The sequence below is a fragment of the Centroberyx gerrardi genome, chromosome 17, assembly GCF_048128805.1.
Source record: "Centroberyx gerrardi isolate f3 chromosome 17, fCenGer3.hap1.cur.20231027, whole genome shotgun sequence".
Classification (NCBI taxonomy): Eukaryota; Metazoa; Chordata; class Actinopteri; order Beryciformes; family Berycidae; genus Centroberyx; species Centroberyx gerrardi.
The window spans coordinates 3,270,319-3,287,215 of NC_136013.1; the positions used below are offsets into that span (position 1 = coordinate 3,270,319).

The window sequence follows — 16,897 nt, forward strand, 5'->3', positions numbered from 1 at the left end:
CAAACATTTGACTTATTGAAAAACAGACAAGAGGCTGGAAAGCAGCTCAGATGTTAAGGTTTGATGCCCTATGGAAAAAAAATGTAATTTAATCATGAGAAACTCTAAAATATGTTAAAAAAAAAAAAAAAAAACCTGTTTAGCAATACTGATCTAGGCCAGAAACACGTTGAGCACAGTTTTTACACTTTTCATAATGAATAGAAAATTAGAATAAAGGCTTTTGAACCTATTTTGGATCTCTGTTGCTGCAGAAAACAGTTGAAGTACTCTCTGTACAGCAGAGGGAGCTGATGGAGCAGACTTCACCTTCTGTGCCACAGCTTTTCTTCACCCAAATCTAGTCTGTTTCCCAACACCAACCCAGAGAAAACCCCTCCAACCAAACATCACATCAAATAAGGACAATTCAAAATAATCACAGTGGAAAAGACATGATTTTGAGCATTTTATTCTTCAAATACATTTACGCCATACAATATTCTGCTGGACAAACATCACTACCGTTCAGGTAAAAGGGGGGTAGAGCAGGAGCACTTTAGTCTGCAGCCATCTGTCCCCATTATCAGTGAAATTAGAGAGCAACAAAACCAGAGGTGTGACCAAGTCAGCTTTGCTCGAGTCCCAAGTCAGTCTCAAGTGTTGAGGCACAAGTCTCAAGTCAAGTCTCAAGTCTAAATGTAGAATAGAAAGTCAAGTCAGAACAAATCAAGAGTCCAGTATCAATTTAATATCTTAAAGAAAACTAAATATCTAGGACTTTTCAATGCAATATGGTTTTAATAGGATAAAAACTTGGTAAGAGCATCATGAGTTTGATTTCTATAATCAGTTTCAACTTCAATAAATTCAATCATTCCATACAAATTCAGAAAACAGAATTTAAATTCAGTCGTCCGCTGGAACAAATCTCATCACTTTCAATCTAAGTCATTTACACAAACACAAGATCTCAAGTCAAGACTTTAGAAACCTTTTCAAGTCATCAAAGTACAAGTCAGAGTCAAGTCCCAAGTCACCAGAACCCAAGTCAAGTCAAGTCTCAAGTCTTCTCTTCATGCATCAGCTGAATATTTACCGGTGAGAACTTTGTAAAAAAAACAAATCAAACGGAGAGCAAATGGCTGCCCGGTCTCTCCGTCTCGTCACAGTCTTGGTTTCAGCTTGTTGCTCTCTAACTGCACCATGAAGTCTGCTGCAAGTCTTTCAAAATATACAGTGGACCATTCTGTTCAGATTTAACAAGGAGAAAGGGGGGCAGAGTTCGAAAAAATAGTTCCACATCACACATGAAATTTAAAAAAAAAAAAAAAAAAACAGAGCACATGTGCAACTTGAGATTCAAATTAGGGATTTTCACACACACTAAATTTCTTCTTTGTGCTCGTAAAACGTTTAGGTTCAGGAGTCTGTCGCTTGAGGTGTGGAGCGGCGGGCCAGGTGAGGAGGTTTGTACGCCGTGATCCCAGAATGCACTGTGTTTTACTCTTAAAAACACATTTACCCTTTACAGTGCTTTTTATTCTGCCGTTTTAATTTTTATGTTATTTTAATGCAGTGTAATGGTTTTAACCCATTCGCTGTTTTCGATTCATTGTTTTAATCAATGCATTTTATGTAAAGCACTTTGAGTTACATTCTGTGTATGAATGGTGCTGTATAAATAAATAAACTTAAACTTAAATAGGCTGATAAACACCAAGGAGGAGAGTGGGGTCTGTTTTCAGGCGTGAAACTGTACTAAACTAGAAGAAGAAGAAGAAGAAGAAGAAGAAGAAGAAGAAGAAGAAGAAGTAGTAGTGATGTTAAAGGGGCAGTGAGTAAACTTTTTACTGCCCCATAGCACAAAATGACCATGATATATCTGCAGGGGGTTGATGGGGTTGCTGATCAATACTGTGATTTCTTCTTCTTCTTCTTCTTCTTCTTCTTCTTCTTCTTCTTCTTCTCTCTTTCTAACCTGTACTCTGTTTTGGAACAAAAACTCCCCAACTACTGGAGTTTCAACATTTTCCAGCTCAAAACCTCAAGCCAAAAACTCAAAAGACAAAGTAGTTTTATTATTCCAGTATTCAGCATGGTGATATTTTACCTTCTGCTGGATCTCTGCTCTCAGTAGCTAGCTTACTGCTCTCTATTGTGAAAATGTGACTTTAGTGTTTATGTCAGTTACAGGCCACCGTAGCTCAAGGGTACCACGGACTTGTATGGGAGGAGATTAGTGCCGTCAGTGTTGTTGCAATTCCTGCTGGTCATCGATGAAGTTCAGATGACTTAATGCCCCTTTAAGACGTACAGATCAGGTTGAACCCTCCACACCACCGCTCCACACACCAACACCACACACACACACACACACACACACACACACACACACACAGGGAGACAAAAACGACACTTTGACAAACTAAAGGACGGTTTAACAGGAAACACACAACTCCGCTCCAGGGAGCAACGTCTACTCAAACATTTCACTCTTGTCTGTGCTTCATCTATAAATTTACATTCACTTCATCATCATCGCCACTCAAAAATAGTATTTGTATTAAAAACAGGTTGTTCTCAGTTTCCAGACAACTTCCCTCCTGTGATAACCAGCATCAGGCTGCCATTAAAGTGGATTTCTATATATTTACTTCTAGATGCCCGCAGCTTGTTCTTGCTAATGTAAAGGCAGCGATACACAGGGCAACGTTTTGGGCAACTTTGACCGAACTTTGGGCAACAGTGTCTAAAAGAATGAATGTAGAATTATTCACATACCAAGGGGAATATAGCATAGTCACAAGAACTTTGTACATCTTCTTTTAACATATTCAGTCTTAATTGCCTTTTTAACATTACATAAAATTGTGCTTTATTCATTCATAAAATGCAGGAAATTTGGCTTCTTGTGAATATAAAAATTTTCTAAAAGTATCAAATTATTTTCCATTTTATCTTATAAAAGATATTATGTATGCATTACATCAAAGAAGTCCACCTCTACATTAATTCCAAGGTTTCTCCTTAAGAAATTCAAAATTAAATCTGAAACAAAGCACTTAGTTGCCTGTTGCTCGTCTACATTGCCCCAAAAAACTGCCTGGTCCATCACTTCCATTAGAGTTAATTTATGTGCCTCATTACAGTAAGACAAAAGGAAAAAAAAAAAGCACGAAGCAGGTTGACTAACAGACTGATCAACAGTCAACAAGGAGCTTTCAACACACTCAGCTTCGACCTACGATGACAAACACAGTGAACCGAGCTGAGTCATCACTAAAGAGACAGATTAAGAGTTTCATTCCAAACTGAAATATCCGCCGAATAAAAATGGGACACCAACTCTGACTAAGTGTTTGATGGTATGAAAGTAAAAATCGTTTTGGAAATTAGTTCTCTTCAGCCTTTTACTTGTATTTCGGGGATGTAATCATTTGATAACAGGTAAATTTCTTTTTGTTATTACTGGATATATGGCGTTTTGGAATGAAACCCTTCATATATATACAGGGAATTCTCTGGTTAGGTCCAGACACTTGTTGACTTTTATCAAATTTACAATTCACAATTCTAACTGAAAGGTGTGAAGGGTCTTTTCCAACAAAGAGTAACGTCAAACAAAAGCTTATTGCACTCCCCTGCCAAACAGGACGGTTAAGTGTTCAGAACAGCTACTGCAAAGCTAACTCGCTAAGAAATAAATGCAGTAAATAAACGCATTAGTCACAACATCTGTTTAGAGAAGGTCAATATAAAAAAAAAATCAAGATAAAGAGTAAATTCGTTCAGCTTCTCCATTATTTCCAGTGCAAATCCCTCATGGCTGGTTGTTCATTACCAAAGCATATTCAATTCAGTGGCTTTTGCAGTTTTATCAACATGGGCCGGGTTTCCCCAAAAGCATTGTGTCTCTGGGTTCATTTGTTCTCTACTCTAAGTGAACGGAGCAAAGATGAATTTAGTGTAAAGATGTTTTTGGGGAAATTGAACCTGCATAAAGAGGGAGGAGGGTAATCCCTGGTCCGACACTTTTTAATTCAAATATAAAGGTCCTCTGCCTCGTCACAGGTCACACATAGGCAATAAGTAAGACTTTTACTGTCCCATCGCACAAAATGAGCACAGTGTCTGCAGGGGTCGATCGGGTTATTGATCAATAACAATGACTCAATGATTACTTCACCAGCTGCTGAGATTTCTGGCTTTCAAAACTCACTTTCTGGCCCAAACTGTTTATGTCAATTACAGGCCACCGTAGCTCAAGGGGACGGGACGGGTGTGAGAGGTGACGCTGTTCCAGAGGATTGTGCAGGAGAAGAAATCCCTCTGATCACTGATAGAGATCAATAAAGCTCATAAATCAGGCTACCTAATGGCCCTTTAAAAAGAGCATAAATAACGGTTAAAAAAAGCTCTGATAGGCTTCTCTCTTTCTGGCAGCTATTCTAAAATTAACCGAGGCTCAAGGCTTTGGATGACAATTACTGCATTGCTTGTGTTTAAGTCAAATTGTCCTCAGGCTGTTTAATGAAGATCTTTTATTCTTTATTATGTGATCAATGAATAAATTCCAGTTATTTATAAAGCGCTTTGGACTGACTGACTTCAAAGTGAATCGAGTGGCATATTATATTTGTCCCATTACATCTGAATATCTATATAAGGAACACTCCAAATGTATGATTAACATAGCAGTGTATTATTTTGGTAACAGCATATATCAACGATCTATAATATATTTGCAACCTAAAACTCTTCTGAAAATGGTCAGAAATTATTCTTGTACAATAATATATTTTTTTTAAATAATTCAGAATTTGCATTATATTTATTGGTGATTAAAAAGCATGTCGACTTTACTCGCTTGGTAAAGTGTAGTCTTGTCATTCGATACACAACAAAATACCTGGTAGCAACTGGTAAACAATGCTGTAACATTTCTCCTACCATTATTGGAGATGGTTTTGTAAGAGTTTGGTGTAACATGAGCCTGGCAGTCAGTGTGTAAAACTTAGTGACGTCCTGAGAAAGTGTCAGTTGACCTTCATGTGCCAAAGCCACGATCCTGCCTCATTACTTCAGCAGTAGACTGTTTAACCGCATCTTTAACTTTCAGGGAAACAGCACTACCAGTTTCAAGGCTTATTATACCAAGACATGAAAGACACCCTTCAGAGCAGCGCAAGGAAAGAAAAAAAAAAAAACAACCAAAAAAAAAACATAATTTACAAAACCCCAAATGTAAACATAGAACTTCATACATCAAAAAGCTAGCTCTTCCATTAAAACACAGGACAGAAGATTTTGGACGTAAAGGAAGTGAGAGGGTAATTTAAAACTGTCGCACACCCGCTCAGCAGAGGAGTTCAGGTACGCAAACGTTTCTCGGAGGCAGAAATAATCTCATTGGCTGAGTTAAACTTCAGTGGGCGGAGCCAGTCTATGGGCGGAGCCAAAGAACCACAGGCTAAAATATAAATAAAAATATAGAAATGGCAATTATTCGTCTTTTTTCATTCATTCATGATCATGGCATCATGAAGTTTGAAGGTCAGCAGCTAGCTAACTAGCTTACCTAGATAGCTATAGGCTAGTATGGCTAGTTTGAACTTGAAGGTCAGCTAGGCTAACTAGCTAACCTAGCTAACTTAGTATGACTAGATTGTATTTTTTCAGTTAGTAGCAGAGCGCTAGGCTTCATAATATTAGCTTCCTCCTCTCTTACCTCTTGTCTTTTTCACTGAGCTTTGCTTAACTTACTTAGCCAGAAAAACTAGTTCTTTGGCTCCGCCCACTGAGGTTTAACTCAACCAATCAGATTAGCTCTGCCTCCCAGAAAAGTTTGTAGAACTAAAACTCCAGTCTGCACCTGCTTCATTCAAGTGATAGCATCGTGTAAAAGAAACTGATCAAACTCGTTTACGTCACATGGGCGCTCGACCGCAACAGCACACACACACACACATACAGTACACGCACATACAATTAGACACAGATATACACTCAAATCCAAAACATACAGCAGGCTACCGCATGTTCATATTCCAAGCTCTCGTGTTCCACAATATATATTGATTAAAAAAAAACACAAAAGTGAGGAAGTGAGAGGACACAACGAAAACACCACGATAAATCCCCCTCCGAGAGAACCAGCACAGAAGATGCCTTTAAAAAGTGCAATGAAATAGTGAGAACCTGTACAGTGAGCACTTGGTGTGATGTTGAGTCGGCGTTGAGTCGGTAAGGCAACGTGATGCGGGTGAGGAAGCGTTCACAAACAGCTATGTACAGAGCGGAGGGAGCGCCTCGGCCCTCCTCCGGGTCAGAAACCTTCAACGCGCCAGGTCAGTGTGGCTGGCACTCAGGTCGCGACTCTTCCTCAGACGATTATTTCGTTCCTGGAGAAGATGCCGGGAGAGGAAATGGGATTAGGGAAAAGGTAAAAAAAAAAGGTGGAAAACAACAAATCGGCCAATTGGGGAGAGGGAGGAGGGAAAGCACTTGTAATGCAGAAAGTGAGAAAATGTATTCAAGCTTTATTCAACATTGCATAAAAAGAAATGTGTAGGAAAGCTGTGGAACATTTCTCACGGGCTCATGCACACTTGAGCAATGTGTTTCCAGTCAGTACTCTTCCTCAGGCAGCTTTTGAGTTTATGCTTGAATACATTTTCTTTCCTTTCTGCAGAACAAGAGTCCACAGGATTCATAACAAAACTTGTCTGAGGTTCATCAGTGAGAGCTATTTACTTTCACCAGATGACAGAGGCGGGGACTCGAGTCACAGATTTAATTGCTTGAGACTTGACTTGATGCATGAAGAGAAGACTTGAGACTTGACTTGACTTGGGTTCTGGTGATTACTGATTGTGATTATTGATTAGTTACAACAGTGGAGGACATCATGTTAGTCTGTGAGTCACACTGATGTTATTTCTCATGTGTCATTAGTGACGAGTTGGACATGGCTGCCTGGAAAGGCAAATACTCTGGTTTGCAATATGAACCGAAAGAACCTCATGGAGAGAGAGAGAGAGAGAGAGAGAGAGAGAGAGAAAGAAAGAAAGAAAGAAATGGATAAAGAACTGAATGGAGGGGAGAAGATATTGACTCTTGATAGTGTAGGTCAGACCAGGGTCAAATAGTATTTGCAAAAACTTCTTAATGGTTTGTTTTAACCTGCTTGGTGCACCAGGTGGGCGGGGTTTCCACATCGGGGCAATTCTCATAGTGTTTGCTAAGACACAGAAAAGTGTTTTTGAGTTTTGCTTTCATCGCTAACTGCTATAACACAACAGTGATCCAACCTATATCCAGTTCATAAAGCTTCTCCACTGTCTGTTCTAACCAGCCGGTGTCTGGTAGCTCTTTCCTGGGAAAAATCCTCTGCCGCACAGGAAATGATGCATTTTATGTTTCCGGTTTGCTTGGAATAAACAGAAGAAGAAGAACTGGGTAGTTAGCATGAGCAGTGATAGCCACCATGGCTGAACAGACAAAGAAGAGAAACTCAAACTGCATCAAGAGAAAATCCAAGCTCCGCCCACACTGTTTGATTGACAGGTGATCTGTGGGAATGAGGATTATTCTACTGTTGATGTTCACATACTTTCCTTCGACTGTCTCAACTTTCTGGCCCTCGCTGCATCATCCTATCCAGCAGCTCATGTGGGACTGAAACATTTACATCTTTAAATTTGTCTGATAATCTTATCCAGAGTGAAAATTCCCCCCTCAGATACTCTATATACTGTTATATACTATACTATTCTATACTGTTGGATATAAATCTGATTTTCAATGTAATCCAGGAGATATTTAGTGATGAAGTGTTGTAATTTACTTTTTTGGTGAACCCACTTTCCCTCAACCTGCCTCGTCTACTTCTACTTCAGTTAGTGGTTTCCTACATTTCCCAGAATGCCTTTTGACATCCTCCAGAGAACAGGTGTGAACTTGTTGCTCACAATCAAAGGTGGGCATATGGTCATATAAATATAGCTAGCTCAGCAACTAGTTTGTGAATATTGAGGCGTCTATGATCGCGGCCACGCCCCCTTAATCAAAACTAAACCAGTCTCTCTGCTGCATTGCATTCTGGTCTCTCTCCTGCTCCTGTGGGTGGAGAAATTGGTCTCTCTCCTCTTCTACGATGGATTTCTCCCTGTGTGATTGTTGAACGTCTCTCGGTGCAAAATGGCGGCTCTAGAACCAAAACCTGATGTTTACCGCTGATGTTTTACATCCTGAAACATTTTCTCATATCAAACTCCATTGTAGCTGCTGGAAATATCTGGAGGTGATTTTTTTTTTGTTGTTTTGTTCTTTTTAAAGTTAATTTTTGGGGCATTTTAGCCTTTATTTGATAGTTCATCGCTGATAGACGGCAGTGTGCGTCTCAGCAGGATTTTCCCTTTAATGGAAACACGCCGGCCATCACAGGGATTCAACCTCAACCCTTTCCGTTACGGGACGGTCTCCCCAGCCGCCTGCCCGCCCCCTGGCACCACCACAAGGCTAAAAAACCAAACCATAAAGAGCGGCTGCCGACACCGTGTGACCCCGGCCTGGAGGAGGTGTTTCCTTACTTGGTAGTGTTCCCCCGCTGCCTTGTCCGCCACGTTAAGAACCCCCAGAGAGCTGGCTCGCTTCATGCTGCACCCAGAACAGTGACATGCAGGGAGATGTCAGTGGAGGGAGGGGGGGGTCAGAGGTCAGAGGTGAGGGGTGAGGGGGGTGGAGAGTCAGGGGTGAGGATGGTGTTTTTAGCTCGGTGGAGATGGAACGTGTGTCGGTTAATGACATTTATGATATTTACACACACAGGTTAGTCTCACTGCCACCAGATGAGTCAATGTTTAAAACGCTCTGTTCAGGTTAAATACAGAAAACCCACCGAAATCAGACAGAGTGGAACCTGTGGGGTCGAGTGGCAGCAAAGTATTTACAAGCACAACACACATGTCCGGTTTCTCTGTGTCTCTGTCAACTTTTATCATCTTCCCTATAACATTTAGAAAAGTTATTATTAGGGATGGGACGATATGTTTATCTCACGATATGTGGTTCATGATTCAATACGACCACGATACGATGTGATAAATAAAAGTTTCATGACGACAAAGTCTGACTGTGCAGAATTCTGTTTATTTCTGAGCCACAAATCTTTCTAGCGATGCCATTGGCTCGCTAGAATGTAAACAGCAATTTAAAAATGTCATTACAAAGTGACAATAATATAATTTGGATGGAGAGCTTGTAAAACTGTGATGGTCAAGCGTCTCATTAGTGATTACTACAGCAGAATAACATGGAGCCGATATGAAGTTTCATTTTTCTGTCCCACAATACGCATCGCCACATTTTTGTATTGCCGATATATCGTCCCATCCCTAATCGTTATGCTTATTTGTATTAACTTGTAGAGTTTTCACAATAAGATCATGCATTCACCCAGTATTATTAATTATTATTGGAGCAGAAACCTGAGCTTAACATGAACACACTGCAAAACATGTCCACACCAACGAGACATTTTACCCATTAATCAGTCTTAAAGGGGCAATAAATAAGATATTTACTGCCTCATAGCACAAAATGACCATAACTTATCAATTATGATCAAAACCAATGACTCAACACACAGGAGAGATCAATTCTACTGATGTTACAATTCCTACTGATCATCGATTAAGGCTGGTAAAGGTCACAGATTAATAAATACACCTTTAAAATAAGAATTTTTTTTTTTAAATATCATTTTTAGAAACTTGATTTTAGTGATGATCTGGGATTTTGTTTTTATTGTCGACGATTTTGTTTTTATTGTCTTCCGCGTTCTTGTTTTACTAGTTTTCAACGCCGTTTCTCTCGTTTCCAGAATATTCCTGAAACAAGCGACAGCATCTTGAAGCCGACTGCTGCACCTGCCTCAGGAAAACATCACTTGAAAACAGATGAAATGACTTGTTAAGATGGACATCGCTGCAGTGCTTTACTTTAACTTTACTGACATCAGCCTCCTGAGTCAGAGAGTGATGATGATGATGATGACGACAGAGTGACATCATCAGCAACAGAGGAGAGCGGCACAGAGAGGAAAATGGAAAACGAGTGAGTAACACAGATGAGGCATGCAAGTATACATTCACATGGAAAGTTTATTCATAAATAAAAATTCAAACACAGCATAGAATTCGAAACAAAAACAGCCATGCAGACAAGTTGTTGTTTTTTTAAAGTAAAATTCACAAAGAAATAGAAAATAATAAAATTCCAACGCTAATAAAATGAACTATATTTCAAAACCAATTGAAATAAATAGTCCAAAAGCCACAAAATGTAATAAATAGGTGTAACTATTAAGAGGTTAAAACAAAAAATAAATGAGTTCCACAGGCTGTAAAGCATAAAGGCATTTCAGAAGCAGACATTAGTAGTTTGTGTCTCATCACAGACGCTCCTTCACACGCTGCCAGTGAGTGAAGTCATGAAGTAGTCGTGTTAGTTTTTTTTTTTCCACTGCACCAGCACCGTTCTGCACCTGCACCGGTCCTGATACGGCATCAGCACCCTTTGGTTCTCTACTGCGATACTGAACAGGTTTGGTGGGAGGAAGCAGCATGTAAACCAGAGCCAGAGCCAAAAATGTCTGGGTGCCTTGCGTCCGCGCTTCCATCATACCCACAGACCTTATTAACACGGTGGCCATTTTGAACACTCGGGGTGGGAATTTATAACCGGGAGATTGTTATAAATCAAGTGTTACTTCAACACATAAATGAGGACTTCAGACGGACCAGACAGTTAGCGAATTATCGAGCAATCTCAGGAACAGCAACCATAATGACAGCTTGGATTTAGCAGGGAAGTTAGTTAGCTTACTAGTTAGCAGAGGTCCCAAGTCAGATTCAAGTCTTGAGGCACAAGTCTCAAGTCAAGTCCCAAGTCTAAATGTAGATCACCAAATCAAGTCCAAGTCATTAAAGTCAAGTCTAAATGTAGAACAGCAAGTCAAGTCAGAACAAATCAAGAGTCCAGTATCAATTTAATATCTTAAAGAAAACGAAATATCTTTTAATAGGATAAAAACTTGTCAAGTCAAGTCTCAGGTCTTCTTTTCATGCATCAAGTCAAGTCTCAAACAATTAAAGTTACGACTCGAGTCTGACTCTAATCCGACTCCTCACCTCTGCTAGTTAGCATGCTACTAGCTAGCTGCCTTGGCTAGACTCTGGTAGCTAGTGATAAATATTGGACCAAATATATTAAAGTGTGAACCAGATTCTTGAGATCTGTTTTCTAACGTGTTTTTCAGCGGGGAATCAGGACAGAGCCGGGCTGAACTCGCTCTTCCAGGGTCGAGTTTCCCCACCCCAAAGTGTTCAAAATGGCCGCCGTGTGCATGAGGTCAACACCAAAACCGAACCATGAGGCAAAACAATAGAAAAACCAAACTGTATTGTGCCAGTATGAGTACAGCAAGGTACATTAATCAGTGGAGAAAAAAAATAATAAAAAGACATGTATGTGCCAGTAACAGCTCCCTTGTTCATTTCATGTGCAAAACAGAGCGTCAGAGTTACACCACTTCACCACCAGCAAAGTGGAGTGAATCCCTTTTTTTGTTTTGTTTTTGGTTAGTACACCAGTCGTGGACAGGAGGGGCGGAGGGGTGGAGGGGAGGGGTGGAGGGGTGGGGGCTGTACCTCTGGGCCTCCAGTGCATAATTTAAAAAGTCAGCTAGCGGGCGGGTCGGCTGTCTGGGGATAGTTACCCGGGGTTTTTGGGCTCACTGTCTCGTGAAGAGCCGCCTTTCAGCTTGCGGACGAGTTTCTCGCTGCTGCGGCGGATCGACGCTCGCAGTTTACTGAAGGAGCCGCTCCTCTTCAGAGAGCCGGAGCCGTCCTGATGGGAGACGTCACAGGGTTACACTCACACACACACACACTCACTCACACACTCCATTCAAATGACAACATACGCAGAGTGCATACACACACCCACACGCTCAAGAGTGTATATACAGAAGGGTTAGACTGATTTATCGGGCCGGTATTGGCCTTAGAATAAAAATCAAAGCTGATATGATGGAGGGGAGGATCTGACTTTACTCCACAGTTTCAGGAGTGTCAGTCTGTAAAATCTAGAATGAAACCCGTCTCAACCCACCCAAAAATTTTGTTTGCATGTTTTAATGGAGAGTTTTAGTGTCACATGCTTTAAATGTTGTTAGGGTGAGTTTTTTCCACCCTCTCCTCTTTGTAATTGTAGGGAATTCTTTTGGCTTAATAATGGTCACATTTAAATGTACAGCACAAAATAGTGGCTATTGGCAAAAAAACAATAAATCTGAAAACCCATATCAGTCAAACCCTAATATACATACACAAGCACAAACACACTCATAATGCATATAAAAATACACAATCTCATGTGCGTACACGATACAGGAATGCAGATGCACACCAGCAGATTCATTCAGTCGTCTGTGCGTTGTACTTCTAGAATGAGCAGCTTTTACTGTGTTTGCGTATTAATCCAAATATAACCCCTACCTGTATTAGTCTCCTTCACACAAAGTGTCGTCACTGACAAATTAAGCATGATCTAATCTGTATGCAAACTGTATGTGTGTGAAAGAGGCAACATGTCTGCATTCAGACAGACGGACGGCCTCATGTGCTGAAATCCTCTGAACATTAGGGAGGCCTTCACTTGATTCATAAAAGCACCAAGACCTCAGATTAGACCTGTATTAAGGTTGTGTGGCAAACTGCTTTCTGTAGCTAATTTGTTGTGTACTGAGTTTATCAGAGACAAAGAGTCTCTGGTCCAGTTTAGTCCAATCTTGAACCCTTCATGCCTACATAGATCCCCAAAAAGAAGGGAGGAGACGACAAAATCAAAAAAGAAGTCATCGCCATTTTCATTTGTATGTAAATTCTCAACCAGCTCAACCTATAAGATTATTTCTGCCTCTAATCTGTTCTTCCTTCTAGGATGTAGCAGTGGTGTCGGTGAGGAAAGAGGGAAGTGAGGTACGGCACACTGTCTCAGTCTTAAGCCTCTGGGCAGGTTGAGTCTCCCCTTCATAAACAAAAAAACAACTTTAACCTTTTTGAACCATGATGTCTTATATGTAAAACATCTAGTATGTTCACCCTCATTCACTGCATTTTAATGACCTAATTTCCCCTCAGGGATCAATGAAGTTAATCTCTTCTTAAAAGATAAGGCCAAGACTTCTGGTATTATCAACCTAGTTTGTGAATATTTGGGCTACCTCTTTAAAGAAAGTGAATGGAAAGTGAATATTACTACTATCAAATAAAGGTATTGTGTTTATTGCTTCAGGGGATACATACATAGAGTATTACAATTGTCTTTTTCACACTTGGGAAGTATTAATCACAATCACACATTAGTTTCTGTGAAAAATCCTAAATTAACCAGGACATGGGGATGTAAGTATGTCCTCGATTCCAATCAGCCAGAGTTAGCATCGCTTGCATCTACTTTAGATTTTATTGCTTTAATTCCACCCGATCCTGCCATGTTTGCATCATGTGAAGCATAGTACAGTCCAGTACAGCTGCCACACCCAGCCAATCCCAGTATTTAAATTCAATTAATGAATTCAATAATTAACCAATAAAAAACTCATGAAGCACATTGCTGATAGATGCATTCAGTCAAAATTGAAGAAGAAGCTGTAAAGTACTTAAATATGACTACAGCCACTAAAAGGTTTTAAGATTTAGGGCCCACTCAGTTATGAACACACACACACACACACACACACACACACACACACACACACACACAGAAAGAGAGGGAGCACACAAAGAGGCGACAGGCAAAGATTTAGGTGAGCAAAGAGTTAAGGTTTTATTAGAAGTTTAGAAAGACAAACTGTAAGATGCACAAACGGGACGGGAGACACGGAGGAGATTAGTAGCAGGAGCCAAGAACAGAGACGAGTAGACTATTTGAATTTCCAGCAAATGCAACAAAGGCTCATTGCTTCCTTCCATCCAACCCTCTGCACCCCCCCCCCACCCATCCCCCCCCTCCCCCCCCACCCCTTCAAGCAAACTGACATCTATATACAGTGCTATACAGAAGATGAATAGGCCCAATGCACGATGCTAAGCGCTTCGTATCGGCCGAACGTCCCACTTCCAGTCTCTAGACACTTATCACACTTCGACATTTATCTGAAAACGTTTTACAGCTGCAATTTTAAAAAATCGCCGACACTAACTACGTAGCAGGAGTCAGCCTAGCTAAAAAGCTGACGATTTAAATCCTTGAATTTTGACTGGTGTTAATGAGCCCAACGCCACCCATCGTGCATGGAGTCTATTACCATCATGACATCACAACACTGTTTTAGTCTGATATCACTGGAAAAGATGACAGCACAGAGTGATGCACTAGTGTCTAAACTCTAATAGAAGTAGAATCCTAGAGAGCCACAATAATAATAATAATCGGTGTTGCTCGGTGTGAGCGTCACGGTCATGCTGACGAGGGGAAGTCGATGTATTTACAGCATGTTGGGTTTTACTACGAGCCGGACACGTCCCGTTTGGAGTCACCACTAACAATAACTGATGTAAAATGCTGAATTTAAACTCCATTGCATGAATCATACAGGACAGACAGAAAGCCCCCCACCCCCCCCCCAGAGAGAGAGAGAGAGAGAGAGAGAGAGAGACAGAGAGAGAGAGAGAGAAAGCTGAAAAGGGAGGGAGGGATGAAGCAGGCCATTTCTCCGGGCCATTTCCGACCTGGACCCCATTTTCCCATCATATCTGACCAAAATCTCATCAATTGCGTCACTATAAAGCTACTAATGTCTTTCTTGCCTATGTGTGGCTCTTCAATACAGTCCTATAGGGCCGATACACTCTCCAAAAATCATCCCCAAAACCACCAAAAGCATGTCATTTTTAACCTACTGACTCTGTATGTATATAATTTTCAGTTTATCCAGTTATTCTGCACTACTTTACGCAGCGGTGCACGTATACAGGCAGCCACAGCCGGCCGGCAAAGTGGAAACAAGGAAGTGCTAAAGCAACAGCCAAGCTAGCATCAAAATCTTATTCTATAATTTTTTATTACCTTCTCTTTGTTCTGCTACTGTACTGTACACTGATGCTGTGACGCCCGAATTTCCCCTAGGGGATCTCATCTTATCTTATCTTAAAACTGTACGAGAAAGACGCAAATTTAGATACTTTTCATTTACACAGATTTGATTTTTGTGCGTCTTTTGGCCTGTTAGGACTGTGTTGGAAGAATCGCATCCTGGCAAGAAGATGGAGTAGCTCTATAGCGAAGCAACTGATGAGATTTTGGTCCGAATCAATCGGAGTGACGGAGAAAGATTTGGAAAACAGGGTTCAGGCCAAAAATGGTCAGAGTTATGCTTAGTTGAGAGAACAAGGTACGAAGCAGAGATTTGGTTCTGAGACATACAGTCAATTTCCGCCCTCAACCCCATTCCCTGTGTTTCCACTACAGCCAGTATGTGGGTACAGCAGTACAGAGCTTAAAGACACTGGAGAGAGAGAGAGAGACAGAGGGAGGAGGTGTTGAAGCAGAGACTACAGTGTTAAATGACATTGAAGAGAACAAGGTAAGAAGCAGAAGTTCCTCCCTGATCCTACAAACCCCCACCCAACCCCACCCGCCTTCCCATTCCCCCACATACAGCAGATACATACAGTCAAGTACAGTGCTTCAAGACACTGGAGAAAGCAAGGTAGGAAGCAGAGATTTGGTTTTAGACACACACAGACTCCCCCCCCTCCCCAAGTCTTCCCATACACAGCAGACAGGAGGGGTGTGATAGTAACGTTATGGCTCTGGTTCGGCCCGGCGTGGAGGATCCCCGCCAGAACCCAGAGGTGGAGGAGAGAGAGAGGGAGTCAGAGCTGAAGAAAACTGCAAAGCTGAAGGGAGGTTGAGGCGAGGCGAGGCGTCCGTCATGCAGAAGACAAGTTTTTAGAACCATTACAAGGCATCTGGAGTTATGCCTGCCGGTCACACAGGAGGAGAGAGAGAGAGAGAGAAGGAGAGAGAGAGAGAGAGAGAGAAGGAAATACAAACAGTGAAAGAGAGAAAAATGGAAAAAAAGAAAGACAGCGAGATAAGGATAGCCAAGTTAAAAAAGGAGTTAAAACGAAAGAGGGAGGAAGAAGAGAAAAAAACAAGATGAAAGAGTGTAGTCCAATGGAGGGAGAGGAAGAAAGGAGGAAGAAAGGGGAAATGAAAGGGTCAGACAGCAGTCAGCGCATCAAGCAGGTTTCCCAGATCAGAGACAGTATTTCTCCATCGGCTCGTGCGTCACAGAAACATCCGACAACAACAACAACAGAGCGTGACACAGCGGAATGAAAAGAATGGAGGCTGAGGCAGAAACACAGGATCGCCTCACGTCAACAAAACCACAGGCAGGGCAGGGAGACTTTTTTTTGTTTCAATCGTCTATACATACTCTTAAAATGTCAAATTTGTAAGCGCAGAATAGACAGGCATTGTTTTTCAGTGTTCTAGGTGGCATGGATTTATCTTCGAGAGCATTGCTGCTTCTCGAAAACCCCTGATAAGCAAGCCATTTACATTTAGGCAATAAAAACTGTCAAAATCTAAATGATTTAAGTCTGATAAAATACCACAACCATCAAAAAATATCAAAAAGTGTAGACTACTGCTATTCTGACGCAGACTGTAGTTGTATTCAGTTGTCTCACATGCTAAAATAATCATTTTAAGTCTTTTGTTTTTATTTCTGTTGGCCAGAAGAGGAGGGTGATGTATTTGTATGCTGGGTCAGAAAAACAACATGAACTCAAATGAATTCAACAGACTGATATTCTGTAATTCCTCTAAAAACAGG

The 16,897-nt window shown here is 41.0% G+C and overlaps 1 protein-coding gene across 6 annotated transcripts in view; it reads right to left on the reverse strand.

Moving 5' to 3' along the window:
* Nucleotides 1–435: 435 nt before the first annotated feature.
* klc1a (kinesin light chain 1a) overlaps nt 436–16,897 on the reverse strand; it is a 55,709-nt gene continuing 39,247 nt past the window's right edge. For 3 of the 6 annotated variants that reach the window (XM_071906118.2, XM_071906116.2, XM_071906117.2), the window contains exons 14-16: nt 11,762–11,892; nt 8,574–8,640; nt 436–6,383 (exon numbers count right to left, since the gene is read on the reverse strand). In XM_071906118.2, the coding sequence (XP_071762219.1) occupies nt 6,318–6,383; nt 8,574–8,640; nt 11,762–11,892 (264 nt within the window). In that variant the 3' untranslated portion in view covers nt 436–6,317. Of the gene's footprint in view, nt 6,384–8,573; nt 8,641–10,995; nt 11,893–16,897 lie in introns of those variants that run through there. The other 3 variants (XM_078289487.1, XM_071906120.2, XM_078289486.1) reach the window with 2 other exon arrangements.